The 15,752-nt window shown below is 56.9% G+C and overlaps 1 protein-coding gene across 10 annotated transcripts in view; it reads right to left on the bottom strand.

The window, feature by feature from the left end:
• TNS1 (tensin 1) overlaps window positions 1–15,752 on the bottom strand; it is a 257,548-nt gene that overhangs the window by 48,682 nt on the left and 193,114 nt on the right. For 7 of the 10 annotated variants that reach the window (XM_054043848.1, XM_054043846.1, XM_054043845.1 and 4 more), the window contains one exon: window positions 6,141–6,227. The exons of the other annotated variants lie outside the window; for them this stretch is intronic. In XM_054043848.1, the coding sequence (XP_053899823.1) occupies window positions 6,141–6,227 (87 nt within the window). The remainder of the gene's footprint in view (window positions 1–6,140; window positions 6,228–15,752) is intronic. 10 annotated transcript variants of the gene reach the window in all.

The following is a 15,752-nucleotide window of genomic DNA, read 5'->3' on the forward strand; positions in this document are numbered from 1 at the left end:
CCTGGGAAGGCAGTTAACGCCGCTGCCCAGAATTCAAGGGGGCGCTGTCCCTTTCATTCAACGGGCATCACCCCCTTTCACTGGAAGTCACCTGGCGCAGACAGCATGGAGATGCCGCGACAGGCCATGCATGTTGCAATGGGATGAGCCAGCGTCAGCCCTCACTGATGCACGGTGATGCCAGGAGGGCACCGTGACATGTCATTCCATATTCTTTATGGAAATATGCTTATGATATGAATATGACATAACCGAGATATACTTTATGCCAGATGGCTCCTGTGAGATATCACTGGAAAGGTTCTGATTTCCTGACTGTGATTATCCAATCTGTGAGCCTGCATCATTCCTGTATCTGAAGTTAGGAGTATTGACCACACATCTGTATTCCCACTATGCTACTTTGGATGACGCCCACTGCTAACACTTCAGGTACAACAATGGAAAAGCCAGTCAGGGGTCACGGCCCATCAGTGAGAACAAAGGACTGTGAAAAGTTTGGCCTTCCTGCCCACGCTCCATACTTCCCCTGACTCATGGACGCTGTGATCCTACAGAGTCAGGTGGTCTTGTCACCTGATCCTAAACATTACCTGGGACCTCTTGTAATTTTCCACTGGAAGGGAAGGGGGGAGGGGGGCAAGTTTGGGAAACAAAGGATTCCCCCCTTATGTAAATCCAATTTATGGGCAGGCGAGGAAGGCAAACAGGACTTCTCTCCATGGCCTGTCTGCCCAAGCGGAAAGACTGCAAAAGGGAACGCAAGGGGGGAGTCCAGACTGAGCAGGGTCCAGTCTGAAAAGGAATATAACTGGAACTCTGAATCACAGAAACTTTGCAACCCACCTGCAACGATATCTAGGGGGAGAAATACTACTGGTAACCAATTTCTTTAGTGAAACTAGCTTAGTTTGTGTGCTTCATTTCATTCGCTTAGTGATCTGCTTTGGTCTGTTTAATACCCCTTTCACCACTTAAAATCTGCCTTTTATAGTTAATAAAATGTGTTGTGTTTATTATTATACCCAGTTTCTGTAATTTTTCACGGGGTGGGGGGGCGAGAAGTGTGCACACCTCTCTCCACATTGAGGGAGGGGGCGAATTTCATAAAACACTTAAAAGGAGTGAGCACCAGAGTGTTGGAGCAAATCCCGTCAGCTGGGTCTTCCCCGAGCTGATCTGCCGCTGGGGGTGGCCCTGCCGGTGTGTGTGTTAGGGGAGGCTTTAATAGCCTGGCTCAGCAAGACAGGTACAAAGGGGGCCCACCATGGCATAACAAGCGGGTTCAGTGGTATCCCAAGGGGTCCAACCCGTCACAGGCACTTTGCTGCATATGGCCAGTCCAGGGTAGACCATAATTGTGCAATCCTTGTGTGATGCCCCCAGCAAGTGCACGTGCACACACACACACACACACACACACACACACACCCAGGGTGGCCAAATAGCAAGTGTGAAAAATCAGGACGGGGAATGGGGGGTAATAGGTGCCTATATGAGGAAAAGCCCCAAATATCAGAACTGTCCCTATAAAATCAGGACATCTGGTCACCCTAACACACACACACGGGTTCCCTAAATCTCAGGGCTGCACACCCCATCAAAAGTCTGGGGTGGGGCTAGTGCACCTGAATATGGAGGGGGCGTAACAGTGGCTTAAAGGATTCAGCAGTCCCTGCTGCTAACAGCTTGCACCCCGGAACGGCCTTGTGAGCTCTGCAGCTTCAGAGCCACTCTGAGCGCCTGAGCACAACGGAAAGTCAAGGCAGGCACTTGTTGAGCAACAGAGCCAGCCAGGAAAAGGTGCAGGAACGCCCCATTCTTCCCTGGTGAGAAGAAGAGAGTGAGGAAGGCCACGGGGGGCCGGCTGTGACTTGCTGAAGACCCCAAGCAGGGACACGTCGGGATGCAGAGCAAGAGGCGGCGGTGAGGGGCGGAAAGGTAACACAAGGACTGGCACCGAGTGGAGGAAAGTCGCTCTGCTCATGTGCCAGAGAAGCACAAAAGGCAGCTCCTACCCCCGCCGCACACATTCCATTCCCACCCCGGAGCGCAGCAGCAGCCAACGCTGGGCCATGCCAGGCCGTGCCCATTTCAAACCCCTCTTTCACAACCTCTCCCTGGGCAGGACGGGCCCGCTTGGGGCACCCATCAATGCCCCGGCCTGTCTTTTCTCTTCCCGACCAGCGGGAAACAAACCGAAGAAAAAGGGGCTCATTGTTTGGGAGCCAGGAATGGGAACGCTCGCCGGCTGCGATAAAGTCAGACAGAGGGGAACGCGGGCTCTCAGCAAAGCGCCACTCAGCGATTCCAGGCCTCGCAAACTGCCCTTTTCCAATGAAATGGTCTTTCCCCCGCTCCTGGGGAAATGTCTGAGCAAATGCTGAGCAGACAGACAGCACGCCCCTCTTCACTCACAGCAAGGGCCGGGCTCGCTCAGCGGCACGTCCGCTCAGCAACGGCTTTGCCTGTTGGTTTGTCGCTGGCCAGCAGCACAGGAGATGCCTCTGCCACTTACGTAAAGAAGTCGTGACTCTGCCCACCCAAGGGCCATGGCAGGCTGCGTGCTGGGCCGCGTCTTGAACACCTGTTATACGGTGGCACAGCCAAGGGAGACGACAGATCCCAGTATGCCCAGACCAGGCTGCAGTGATGTATCCTGGCTCCTTACATAAGAACAGTCACACTGGGCCAGATCAATGGTCTGTGTAGCCCAGTCTCCTGTCTGTGACAGTGACCAGTGCCGGGTGCCCCAGAGGGAATGAACAGAACAGGGCAATCATCGAGTGACCCATCCCCTGTCGTCCACTCCCAGCTTCTGGCCGTCAGAGGGTAGGGACACCCAGAGCATGGGGTTGCATCCCTGACATGGGCGGTGCATGAACCACCAGCTCGGGGAGTCTAGCCACCAGCACCGCCCCTTCCACTCTCCCCCGCCCAAGCCCAAAAGCCCCACCACCACAGCCGCCAGCCCCCATCACAGGCTTTCCCCCCAGCCCCGGAGCGCCCCCAACCTCCCTCTCCCAGCCCCAGAGTGGGTGTCGCGGCCGCAGCCCCCCCAGCCCCGAAGCACCGGGAGGGAAGGCAGCACGGCCGGAGCTCGCCCAGTCCAGTTTGCAAAAAACTGCAGAACTGGAATTAATTTGCAAACTGGACACCATTAAAGTAGGCTTGAATAAAGACTGGGAGTGGATGGGTCATTACACAAAGTAAAAACTATTTCCCCATGTTAATTTTCCCCCTACTGTTACTCACACCTTCTTGTCAACTGTTGGAAATGGGCCATCCTGATTATCACTACAAAAGTTGTTTTTTCTCCTGCTGATAATAGCCCACCTTAATTGATTAGTCTCGTTAAGGTTGGTATGGCAACCCCCATTTTTTCATGTTCTCTGTGTATATATATCTTCCTACTGTATTTTCCACTGCATGCATCTGATGAAGTGGGTTCTAGCCTACGAAAGCTTATGCCCAAATAAATTTGTCAGTCTCTAAGGTGCCACAAGTACTCCTCGTTCTTTTTGCTGATACAGACTAACACGGCTGCTACTCTGAAACCTGTCACCATGCAAGGTCCTTCTCGAGTGCTTCAAGAATTGCTCCACCTTGGCTAATCGGCTTCCCCCTGACGCTCGTTAACACAAGCCAGATCCATTGACTCCTGGCCTTCGCCTCGACACCTAATCACACTTCAGCGCTCCTGACCCCCTCCAGCGTGCAGCGCTGAGATCTCTCCAGCTCAGCAAGGAGACATTCCTGTGTGCTCTGCCAGCCAAACTAGGGACCTTTCCTCAGCCGAAACCTGATGCGAAAACCTACTGTCACCACCATGCAGAGGGGCCATGGTCACCCACTGAACGAAGCTCTGCCCCATTTGGAGTCTCTGCAGGATAGGGCTAAATCCCAGGAAGCCAGAGTCTCAGTTTATGTAAATCGGTCACTGATCACTGGACCCCTTCCTCCCCCGAGTTCCAGCCCAGCCCCCCGTGCTCCCCCACACGGGGCTGGCATCTCCGCTCACCCCCCCGCACGGTCCTCCGCGCCCTCCCCCCCTTTTTTGATAAAAATGGGCATTTGTCCCAGTTGCTCTTGCCAACCAAGAACAAACAGGACAAATGCCCTCTTTTGCCAAAAAAGTCAGGACGGCTGGGTCAGGGCTTAAAAAAGGGACGTTTCTGGCCCAAAAGGGATGAATGGTCACCCTACAGCAATACCATCCCTGTTTCATTTGCCTCTCCCCTCGCCCCGCCGCTTCGCCCTCTGAGTTACTGCCCTGTCCATGGATGGCTGACCTCACGCACGTCCTAGCTGTTTAGCAAGCAGCCGGCTTCCTCGGCTGGTTCTGCGCCTGGGTTGCTAATCTGTCTGCGCTGGTGCCCTACCCTGTTAGAGCAATTCCAGAGCAAGGTTACATTTCAGGCCCGAAGCAGCTGACGGCATCGTTCCATTTATCATAGTGAAACAGACACGGCTGTGACTGTACAGGTCATCAAATCACTTTGTGTTGCGAGCTCGGAAGATTCACGAGTCTTCAGCCCAACACAGCAAGCGAGCAGACGCCATTGCAACATGTGCATCCTTCCTAGAAACACCCATCCCAAACTCCATCCAGTCTCCCTCCCCTCCACCTACCCACCTGCCCCCTACTCCCGTTCTCCTCTCCGAGCTGCTCTGCTCACACGAGGGGCCAGACGCAACCCCCACTGGATCTTTCCACTGGTTCCAGGGGGAGCTGGACGGATCCCACTGTAGGTGGGTGAGAAAAAGGTTGCTCTGAATCCAACATGAAGCAGGCTACTGCCCCAGCCAGAGACTGAAGTCAAACAAGCAGCCAGGAGCGGCTTCCTTAACCTCTCCAACTCGGCAGTGAGGACTCGGAAGTTCTGCTTTAGAAGCAGGCCCAGTGGCACAGCCCCCCTGTGAGACATAGAACCATAGACTATCAGGGTTGGAAGGGACCTCAGGAGGTATCTAGTCCAACCCCCTGCTCAAAGCAGGACCAATCCCCAACTAAATCATCCCAGCCAGGGCTTTGTCAAGCCGGGCCTCAAAAACCTCCAAGGAAGGAGATTCCACCACCTCCCTAGGTAACCCATTCCAGTGCTTCACCACCCTCCTAGTGAAATAGTGTTTCCTAATATCCAACCTAGACCTTCCCCACTGCAACTTGAGACCATTGCTCCTTGTTCTGTCATCTGCCACCACTGAGAACAGCCGAGCTCCATCCTCTTTGGAACCCCCTTTCAGGTAGTTGAAAGCAGCTATCAAATCCCCCCTCACTCTTCTCTTCTGCAGACTAAACAATCCCAGTTCCCTCAGCCTCTCCTCATAAGTCATGTTCTCCAGCCCCCTAATCTGTGCGTGTGCGCTCCAGACAGCGGATCACAACCCGTTTGGAGGTTTTGCCCTGACAACGACCCGCTGCAAGAGGAACCATCGAGTGCACATACACACACACACACACGGCTGCATGGGGCCATGTGGACGTTGGGGGGTGGGGGTCCGTGTTGGCCTGGAGAGATTTCAGCGACTGTTTCCAGATCCAGCAGAAAAGCTCAACGCTGGACTCTCTGCAGCACTTTTCTATACAGTGCCACCTCAGAATAAACCCACGCTGGTGACAACCCCTCACCAGCCTCCCACCAGGTTTGGACAATTCACCCTTTGTGTGCCGCCCCGCCCCATGCACACACAGCAACTGGGCAAGCAAGTCTCCCTTTGCCAGTGACCTCCTGCATGCCCGTAGCCACTCCAGCGGTGCCCTCTGAGAACGGACCGAATCTAGCGCCCCTGGCATCCCTCTCAAGCCAGTCAAACACCCAAGCAGGGAAAGGGCCTGAAAGCCAAGGAAAAAACAAGGAGCACTGTAGGTGGGAGGAGAGCTCTACCCAGAATCCAGTCCCGCGAGGCACCGCGGTACAGACGGGGATTTCCCTGTGACTGGGCGTCGGGTGGGGAGGTTCTGCCATGGTGGGGATCAAACCGTCCTGCCCCACTGGACTCTGAGCAGCTCCGTCACCCCCTAACAGGGCGTGCTAACAAACTCTGCCACACCATGTCCATGCGACCGAGGGGAGCCACCCAGCATGCAGAAGAGCAGGGGGGAGCGGAGCGAAAGAGGAAGGAGGAACGGAACAAACCAGCGAAGGAGAAGGATCTTTGTCGGTGCAGAGGAGGATGGGGGGCTTTCGTGCTCTGCCGGATGCCCTGGAGTTTGGCGTTGTACTCTGACAGGGGAGGTGGAGGGGGGGAAGGGGCGCAGGAGTGGGAGGAGGTCAGCCAGGGAGGAGACACAGTCCGCCATGGAGAGAGACAGATGGGACAAACACCACAATGGAGACAGGAAAAAAAAACACGAGAAAAATTAGTTGGGACCCTGAGTTGAATGGTGGCCGAGCCCAGAGACGCTGGGAGCAGAGGGGGCCACACGGGACTGTACGCACTGGATGTCCCTGCCACCCCGGAACAGGGACCCGTCTCTCTCACCCCAGAAGGGAAGGAAAGGGGTCGGGACGGCTTGGTGAATGGAGCAGCCCCCATGTCTGGGCACCAGCTGAATTTTGTTCTCCGGGAAAACAGTGAAGAATTAAATGGACCGATGCCTCCCTTCAATAGACACTGAACAGCAAACACTCGGGGGGCCCCAGCCCAGAGGTGGCTGCATGCCTGAGGCTGGGAACAGACCCCGCAGGTGTGATTGGCGGGATCTTAGACTCGGGAGCACTGAGTCTGGGGCATGTTATGTTATCTGACCCAGGGCTGCCACGGCCCAGCTCTGCCACCTGGGTGAGTGGCACTGCCAATCCAAGCGATCCCCGCCCGCAACCCCGGGGAGGGAACCCGGCTTCCCAAGGGAGCTCCCCCCTCCATCATCACACGCAAACCTCACACGCTTTGGCCGAGCTCAGCAAGGAAGTCACAAGGCCCACGGGTGTTACTGGAAGGATGGAGGGGAGGGGCAGGGAACAGCCAGCGTCTGCATGGATCCAATGGGGAGACGGCTGAGATTGTTCCCCGAGGGAGACCCGGGGAATGGACTGAAGGGCTGGAGAACCCGCGGGAGGGCCCGGCTCTGACCCAGAGTCCAGCCCGCCAGGACAGAGGTCAGAAAGCCAATCGGCCTGAGCATACGACAGGTGTAAAATGCCACCTGCCCCCCGGGTGCCGGCAAGTGGAGAATTGGAGCATCTTACACCCCTCATGTAAACGACCACACAGGGCAATGGAGAATCCGGCCCAGCGCATCAGCTGCTTTGGGTGCGAGGGATGGGCAGGGAGGGTGTCCCTAGCCTCTGTTTGCCAGTGGCTGGGAGTGGGTGACAGGGGATGGATCACTTGCTGATTCCCTGTTCTGTTCATTCCCTCTGGGGCACTTGGCATTGGCCACTGTCACAGACAGGACACTGGGCCAGAGGGACCTTTGGTCTGACCCAGCCTGGCCGTTCTGATGTTAGAGGATCAGCCCATCGGTAATGACCAAACTCTTATTGAGGGGTCTACGGTGCAGCCCGGCTGGCTCACGCAGCAGGGTCTCTCTGGGCCGGGGAGGGTGACCAGATGTCCCGATTTTATAGGGACAGTCCCGATTTTTGGGTCTTTTTCTTATCTAGGCTCCTATTACCCCCCACCCCCGTCCCGATTTTTCACACTTGCTGTCTGGTCACCCTAGGGCCGGGGCTGCTGAAATCCATCCCCGCTCCTGTGTAATCCTCACTGTGGCACCCCCAGCCCGCGGTAGGAAATTGGAGTTGTCATGATTGCAAGTCCCAGGGAGGAGGATGTTGTGTGAAATTCCCCACATACTTGCCTGGGGACAAACAGGCAACTTATAGCAGCGAGGGCCATAAATAACCCCCTCCCCGTGCCAGCAGCCGACACCTCCTATCTACTCTCCCGCAGCCTCCACAGCTCCCGCTTCCAGGCCGCGCTCTGACTCACGCCCCGTGCTGCCAGCTCTGCTTTCAGGACACCTTGTTCTGCCCTGATGTAAACACGCCGCGCTGCTCTGTGTGCTGAGCAATTCTTCCCGGGGACTGGCCACGAGCCTCCCATTGCGACATATGGCCCTGCTCCAGGGACAGCTCCCAGCCTCGCCCCAGTCCCTCCCTCGCTCCTCGGACAGGCAGAGAGCCGCATCCCACCAGCAAGCAGCATCTGGCCCGGGCGGCACTCAGATCAGAGGAGAATCCGGGCCGACGCAGGGTGACTCAACAGGGGGGGCTCTTCCCTGGGATTCAGTCCTAAACCCAGGGCCCCTGGCTGGTGCTGTTGGAGGTGGCACGTAACAACCAAGTCCTAACCGCAGGCGGCCGTTAAACACCTCGAAATGTTGTTTTGGTGAAGTCGGGGTCTGAGCCCTGATGTCCTGGCCAAAGCAGCCCATAAATTACCCTGCCGCTTCAACTCCCAGCAATGGTTTGCAGCCTCCTCTCCTGTCCTAACCTATGACACCTTGTGGCTGGTCGCTGTTAAGCAGCTACCACGCTTCACATCAGAGGTGGCTGCATTTCAGGGCTGGGTGAAGTGGTTTGAATGCACTAGCTGTTTAGTAGCCGGGGAAAGAAAGCTGGCTAGATCATCGGACTCAACGGCTAGTGATCAACGGCTCCATGTCTAGTTGGCAGCCAGTTTCAAGCGGAGTGCCCCCACGGGTCGGTTTTGTTCAATATCTTCATTAATGATCTGGAGGATGGCGTGGACTGCACTCTCAGCAAGTTTGCAGATGACACTGAACTGGGAGGAGTGGTAGATACGCTGGAGGGGTAGGGATAGGATACAGAGGGACCTAGACAAATTAGAGGATTGGGCCAAAAGAAACCTGATGAGGTTCAACAAGGACAAGTGCAGAGTCCTGCACTTAGGACGGAAGAATCCCATGCACTGCTACAGACTAGGGACCGAGTGGCTAGGAAGCAGTTCTGCAGAAAAGGACCTAGGGGTTACAGTGGACGAGAAGCTGTATATGAGTCAACAGTGTGCCCTTGTTGCCAAGAAGGCTAACGGCATTTTGGGCTGTAGAAGTAGGGGCATTGCCAGCAGATCGAGGGACGTGATCATTCCCCTCTATTCGACATTGGTGAGGCCTCATCTGGAGTACTGTGTCCAGTTTTGGGCCCCACACTACAAGAAGGATGTGGAAAAATTGGAAAGAGTCCAGCGGAGGGCAACAAAAATGATTAGGGGGCTGGAACACAATTTATGAGGAGAGGCTGAGGGAACTGGGATTATTTAGTCTGCAGAAGAGAAGAATGAGGGGGGATTTGATAGCTGCTTTCAACTACCTGAAGGGGGGTTCCAAAGAGGATGGATCTAGACTGTTCTCAGTGGTACCTGATGACAAAACAAGGAGTAATGGTCTCAAGTTGCAGTGCGGGAGGGTTAGGTTGGATATTAGGAAAAACTGTTTGTGACGAACTGGGCCTGTTCTCACTGTGGTCTGTGAATGCTGACAGGGAAGTGTGGCTGAATAGTCTGCATTGGGGAATGGGAGACAGCCCGAGGGCGCATACCTAAGTGTGTAACACGAGAACCCAGGGAGGGGTTGAAGGCCAGGTGACTCCTTAGCCCGGGAAACTGAACAAAGGCTGTGGGAGGGGTCGCTGAAGCCAGAATGTGGGAAGCAGGCTGGAGAGATGGCTGGGGGGCAGAGATGGCTCTGACCTCCCAAGGGGGGCTGGGACCCCAAGATGGACCAAACTGAGGGGGTCCCTGTTGTCTGTGCCTGCAAGACCTGTCTTGGACTGTATTCCTGTCATCCAAATAAACCTTCTGCTTTACTGGCTGGCTGAGAGTCATGGTGAATCGCAGGAAGCCGGGGGTGCAGGGCCCCGAGTCCCCCAATACTCCGTGACAACTGGTGGCAGCGGCGGGATCTACTGCACCCCGTGGACGGCGCTTCCTGCAGTAAGTGACTGGGGAGCAGTAAAACGAAGGGGGATTGACGGGGACCAGGCGCGCTGAAGAGTGAGAGAGAGACGGTTATTACCCCTGGGAGTGTGTGACCAGCGAGAAGGACTTTTGCAGTAACAGGGTCCCCCGGGGGGATCGCAGCGAGTGGTCCCAGGGGCGGAGGAGTCTGCAGCTCGACCCTGGCAGAAAGGCGGTGACCTCGAGAAGGGCTGGCACACTTGGGGGCCCCCTGGGAACAGTGGGGAGCTGTGAGCACACAGGCCGGTGAGTGGCCAGCAGGAAGATGTATGCCAAGCGGCTTAAGAGCGACCTGGTGGAGCTGTGCAAGCAGAGGCGGCTGCGCATTGGGAGGCTCACCAAAGAACAGCTCATTGCCTGGCTGGAGGCGGAAGATCGCGCGAATGAACTGATCCCTGTGTCTCAGGGAAGCAGCCTGGCAAATGCAGCGCAGGCACCAGTGTCTGTCCCAGCTGGGAGTGGTCAGCCGGCTGCTGAGGGCTTCCCGAGACCCCTCCTTCCTATGCCTAGGGGAAGGGTGGGGAGGAGCCCAGCAAATACCAAAGGCGCCGTGACCCCCCCGGCCGGCAGGGGGTCCCCCCGGCGAAGCTCGCCGGCCAGCAGAGGATCCTCCCGGCGACGTTCGGCATCCGTGGAGCGGAATTGGCTGGAATGGGAGAAAGAGCTAAAACTGAGAGAGCTGGAGGATCGTGAACAACAGAGACAGCATGAAGAGAGACAGCATCAGCGTGAACGGGAGGAGAAAGAGAGACAGCATCAGCGTGAACGGGAGGAGAAAGAGAGACAGCATCAGCGTGAAGAGAGACAGAGACAGCATGAACGGGAGGAGAATGAGAGACAGCGTCAGCATGACCTGGAACTGGCGAGATTGAAGGGCAGCGAACCCCCGGCTGCGGTGAGTGAGGGGGGACCCAGGACTGCACGGAGCTTTGATAAGTGCATCATGGCCCCATACAAGGAGGGGGAGGACATGGATGACTTCCTGGAGGCCTTTGAGACGGCCTGCGAGCTGCACCGGGTTGATCCCGTGGACAGACTCCAGGTCCTTACCCCCTTACTGGACCCCAAATCCGTGGCATTGTACCGCCAACTGGGAGAGGCAGAGAAAGGGGACTACGAACTATTCAAAAAGGCCCTGCTACGTGAGTTTGGGCTGACTCCTGAAATGTACCGGGAAAGGTTCCGGAGTCAGGATAAAACCCCTGAGATCTCATATCTGCAACTAGCCGTCCGCATGGAGAGATACGCCAGCAAGTGGGCTGGTGGGGCCCAGACGAAGGAGGACCTGATTAAACTGCTGGTACTGGAGCAACTGTATGAGCGGTGCCCATCCGACCTGAGGCTGTGGTTGGTGGACAGAAAGCCAGAGACCCCGCGACACGCCGGGCAGCTGGCCGATGAGTTTGTAAAGAGCCGGTCAGGAGACAAAAGGGAGGAGTCCCAAAGGAACAGTCCCACCACAACGCAGAGAGAGAGTCACCATGGGACCTCCCCATGGGAAAATACAGAAAAAACCCATCAGAGGGGAGCATCCGGCATCAGGACCATCCGACCTACTCAAGGGGACCCATGGGACATGGGCTGCTACCACTGTGGCCAAAAGGGCCACATACGGGCCCAGTGCCCTAGGCTCAGGGACAGACTGAGCAGACCGAACCCACAGAGGGTTAACTGGGTAGAGACCCAGCCCGGCGAAAGGCAGCATTCCCAGGGAAGGGGGGCTGGCAGAGTACCACCTGCTAAGGAGGGAGGAGAGCTCCAGGCCAGCTCCTCTAGGGGGCTGGATGCTCCAGACTCAGGGTTTTTGGTTTATATGGTAGGCGCGGGGCTGTCCCTCCGGAGAGAGTACCTTGTTCCCCTGGAGGTGGATGGGAGGAAGGTCAATGGATACTGGGATACGGGCGCAGAGGTGACGCTGGCCCGGCCCGAGGTGGTGGCCCCAGATCAGGTGGTGCCCAACACCTACCTGACCCTGACGGGGGTGGGCGGAACACCAGTCAAAGTACCCGTGGCAAGGGTACACCTGAAGTGGGGGGCCAAGGAGGGCCCCAAGGATGTGGGGGTACACCCGTATTTGCCCACTGAGGTATTGATGGGGGGGGACCTGGAGAACTGGCCAAGCAACCCCCAAAAGGCACTGGTTGTGACCCGCAGTCAGAGCCGGCGAGGGGCACTGCGCCCTGGCCTTGGGGGGGGTGCCTTGCCTGAGGCGCAGGACCCTAACCTGGTGGGGAGGGAACGCCCAGGGACACGGCTCAGGGAGGCTGCAGCTTCAGGCCCAGCGGGCGAGAAAGAGCAGGTGGCCATCCCTGTCCCAGCTGCTGAGTTCCAGGCCGAGTTGCAGAGAGATCCCTCCTTGTGGAAGATAAGGGACCTGGCCGACCTCAATGCGGTACAGACCATGGGACGAGGTGGCCGGAAAAGGTTCCTGTGGGAGAAGGGGTTCCTGTACCGAGAATGGGCTCCCCCAGGGGAAATGGAGTCAGGGGGGATCAGGAGGCAGCTGGTGGTACCCCAGAAGTATCGCCGCCAGCTGCTGTGCCGGGCCCATGATATTCCCCTCTCAGGGCACCAGGGAACCTGGCGTACCCAGCAGAGGCTGCTACGGAGCTTTTACTGGCCTGGGGTCTTTGTTACTGTCCGACAGTACTGCGGATCCTGTGACCCCTGTCAGAGGGGGAGGAAGGCCTGGGACAAGGGGAAAACAGCTTTAGGACCCTTGCCCAGCATAAAGGATCCTTTCCGGAGGGTGGCCAAGGTTAAAAAGGCGGCTCTAAACCAAGAGAGCCCAAAGCACAGACCTCCAGACTGGAGCGCTGGGAGAAGACCACAGCCCAGTTGGAACCCCAGGGGTATGGGGGTGGGGAAAGGGCACAGGCCGCATAAACCTTCCCACATGCGAACTGCGAGTGCCATCAAGCACCCCGACCTAAGGGGGGGCGTGAAACTGAAGGGGTCTGGTGTAATTCTCACCAAGGAATGGGAGAGATGCGGGGGCATCCATGGGAACGGGGGTAGGTTCGAACTTCCCCAGGTCACTGGCTAAAGTGACCCTGCTCAGTTCGGTCTCGAAGGGGGGAGAGATGTGACGAACTGGGCCTGTTCTCACTGTGGTCTGTGAATGCTGACAGGGAAGTGTGGCTGAATAGTCTGCATTGGGGAATGGGAGACAGCCCGAGGGCGCATACCTAAGTGTGTAACACGAGAACCCAGGGAGGGGTTGAAGGCCAGGTGACTCCTTAGCCAGGGAAACTGAACAAAGGCTGTGGGAGGGGTCGCTGAAGCCAGAATGTGGGAAGCAGGCTGGAGAGATGGCTGGGGGGCAGAGATGGCTCTGACCTCCCAAGGGGGGCTGGGACCCCAAGATGGACCAAACTGAGGGGGTCCCTGTTGTCTGTGCCTGCAAGACCTGTCTTGGACTGTATTCCTGTCATCCAAATAAACCTTCTGCTTTACTGGCTGGCTGAGAGTCATGGTGAATCGCAGGAAGCCGGGGGTGCAGGGCCCCGAGTCCCCCAATACTCCGTGACACTGTTTCACTAGGAGGGTGTGAAGCACTGGAATGGGTTACCTAGGGAAGTGGTGGAATCTCCTTCCTTAGAGGTTTTTAAGGCCCGGCTTGACAAAGCCCTGGCTGGGATGATTTAGTTGGGAATTTGTCCTGCTTTGAGCAGGGGGTTGGACTAGATACCTCCTGAGGTCCCTTCCAACCCTGATATTCTGTGATTCTATGAAAGGCTCTGGGACATAAGGGGCTGCAGAAATTATCACAGACGCCAGGGTTGGTTTTGGTTTTTTTAAAAATCTCTTAATAACCAGTTTTCGCACTGTAGCTTGGAGTGGGATGAAGGGGGAGGGGGTCTGTGATGGGGGAGGGGTATTCTCAGGGCATTAAAGGGTTAGTCACTGAGTCCTTGAGCAGGGGTAACCCAAGCCCATTTCTCAGGGCGTGATGCTAAGCATGACAGCTTCAGGGGCCCCTTTCCCTCCAATCCAGCAGCCAGCTTTCCCCACAATCCGCACTGGCACCAACCTGCCAGGACCTGGTTCCCTCCTTCCACAGAGAGCAGCAACTCAGCCTGGGTGTGCGGGGCGGGGGGAGGTGTTTTGCAACTGAGCGCTGTTCTCTCCCTCTAATACCTTTCGTGTTTCTAGGCCGAGACGCTGGCTGGAACAAACCCCGCCCTGCCAAGCCCTGGAACTGCAGGCTGGATCGCGGCCCCGGCATTCCCACGGACCTGCGCCGCAATCACGGAGAGGAAGGCAGGGCGGCCGCTCCATTCCCCACCGTGCGCTGACGGAGCCAGGCACTGTGCATGCCCCGAAGCCAAAGATTTATTCCTCAGGCCCGGCGGGCCAAGGGGGACTTGGCTTCCTGCTTCCCAGGCTCAGGCTGGGGCCTGAGCTCTGAAGTTGGCCAGGGGCGACCGGAGTCCCAAAGAGATGAGGCCAATTCGCTAGTCCGTCCATGCACCCTGTGCATGGTAAAAATGCCTCGCTGGAATGGTCCCACTGGTCAATGACCTACATCGCACCTAACTGTGCCGCACTGTCCCATGGGGAAGTTACCTCCTGACCCCGACAGGGGGCCATATGCCCTGAAGCATCAGGATCAATGACAGACCTGGTTCTAAATATGCCCCCCGTCATCCAGTTTGTTTCCCCAGCGCAGATCCAAGCTCCGAGGAGGAATGGACAGTTTGACAACAGATTTAAGGGGGCATGTCTACGGGAAGTGCTTCAGAGGGGTGTGACACTTTCTATTCTCCTGCCTGTTCAGAACAGAGCCAGCGTGCTCAGAACATCACAGCTCCTCCCGTGTCTGTGGCTGTAGGGCTAAGAAAGGAAAGCCAGGGCACTGGAGCATGGGGCAGGGACTGTAACTTACTAGCCCAGCAGTTCTCGTGCGCGGGCTTTGGACAATGGCTAGGCTGCTGACCTGTGACCTGGAGACCAGGGGTCAATCTCCTGCTCCGCTACAGATTCTCTATGCAGCCTTGGGCAAGTCACTTATCCTCTCTGTGTCTCTGTTCCCCATCTGTACACTGGGTGTGACGGCACTGCCCTGCCGTAAAGGGGGATTGGGAGGATAAATACCCTCAAGATCGTGGGATACTCAGAGTCTGTAATAATGGAGGCCACGTAAGTACAGCACCTAGCACAAGCAGGAAGGTCCCACAATGAGCATGACTGCTTTGGGCGCTAGGGGCTATCGCTGGGTATCTAAAGTGGAGTCCAGCCCGGTCATTCCAACCGACGTCTCCCAATGGAGCTACGGCTAGGCCTCCCACATCGGAGCCATGCACCCTGCAGGCAAAACCTGGCTCCTGAACCCCTTTGAAAATCCATCACCGGGGGCAGTGGGGCTAACGCACTGTTCTCTGCTTTTACAAGGTGCTGGCCTCTCCTCTTTTCTCCTGCCTCCTTCCTGCTCCCAGGCCAGACTGATCAGTCTGCTCCCAGCAGCTCCCCGCACAGGAAGCAGGGGCAATTTCCCTTTGGCTGCAGAGAGGAGCAGCAGAGGGAGCAGGAGGACAGCTGGAAGAGATCATCGTCTGCAGCCACGACACACCTCTGCATGCCGCTCCGGTCCTGGAGCCAGCCCCAGCCCCCGCCGCTCACCAGCCGCCAGCCAACGGGGCAGCAGGGCAGTCTGGAGCACCTGGAACCGCCAGCACTGATCCAGCCAGAGCTCTCGGGAAGGCGAAGCCAGACTGGACATCTCACCAGAGCAGGCTCTCCTGCCAAAGGCTGCCAGGCCCTCTTTCCCATGCAGCTGGGCGCACGGAGTAACTAACGCAGCCACGGAGAAGTCCGCTCCCTAG

The sequence above is a fragment of the Malaclemys terrapin genome, chromosome 11 (assembly GCF_027887155.1).
Source record: "Malaclemys terrapin pileata isolate rMalTer1 chromosome 11, rMalTer1.hap1, whole genome shotgun sequence".
NCBI classification, from domain to species: Eukaryota; Metazoa; Chordata; order Testudines; family Emydidae; genus Malaclemys; species Malaclemys terrapin.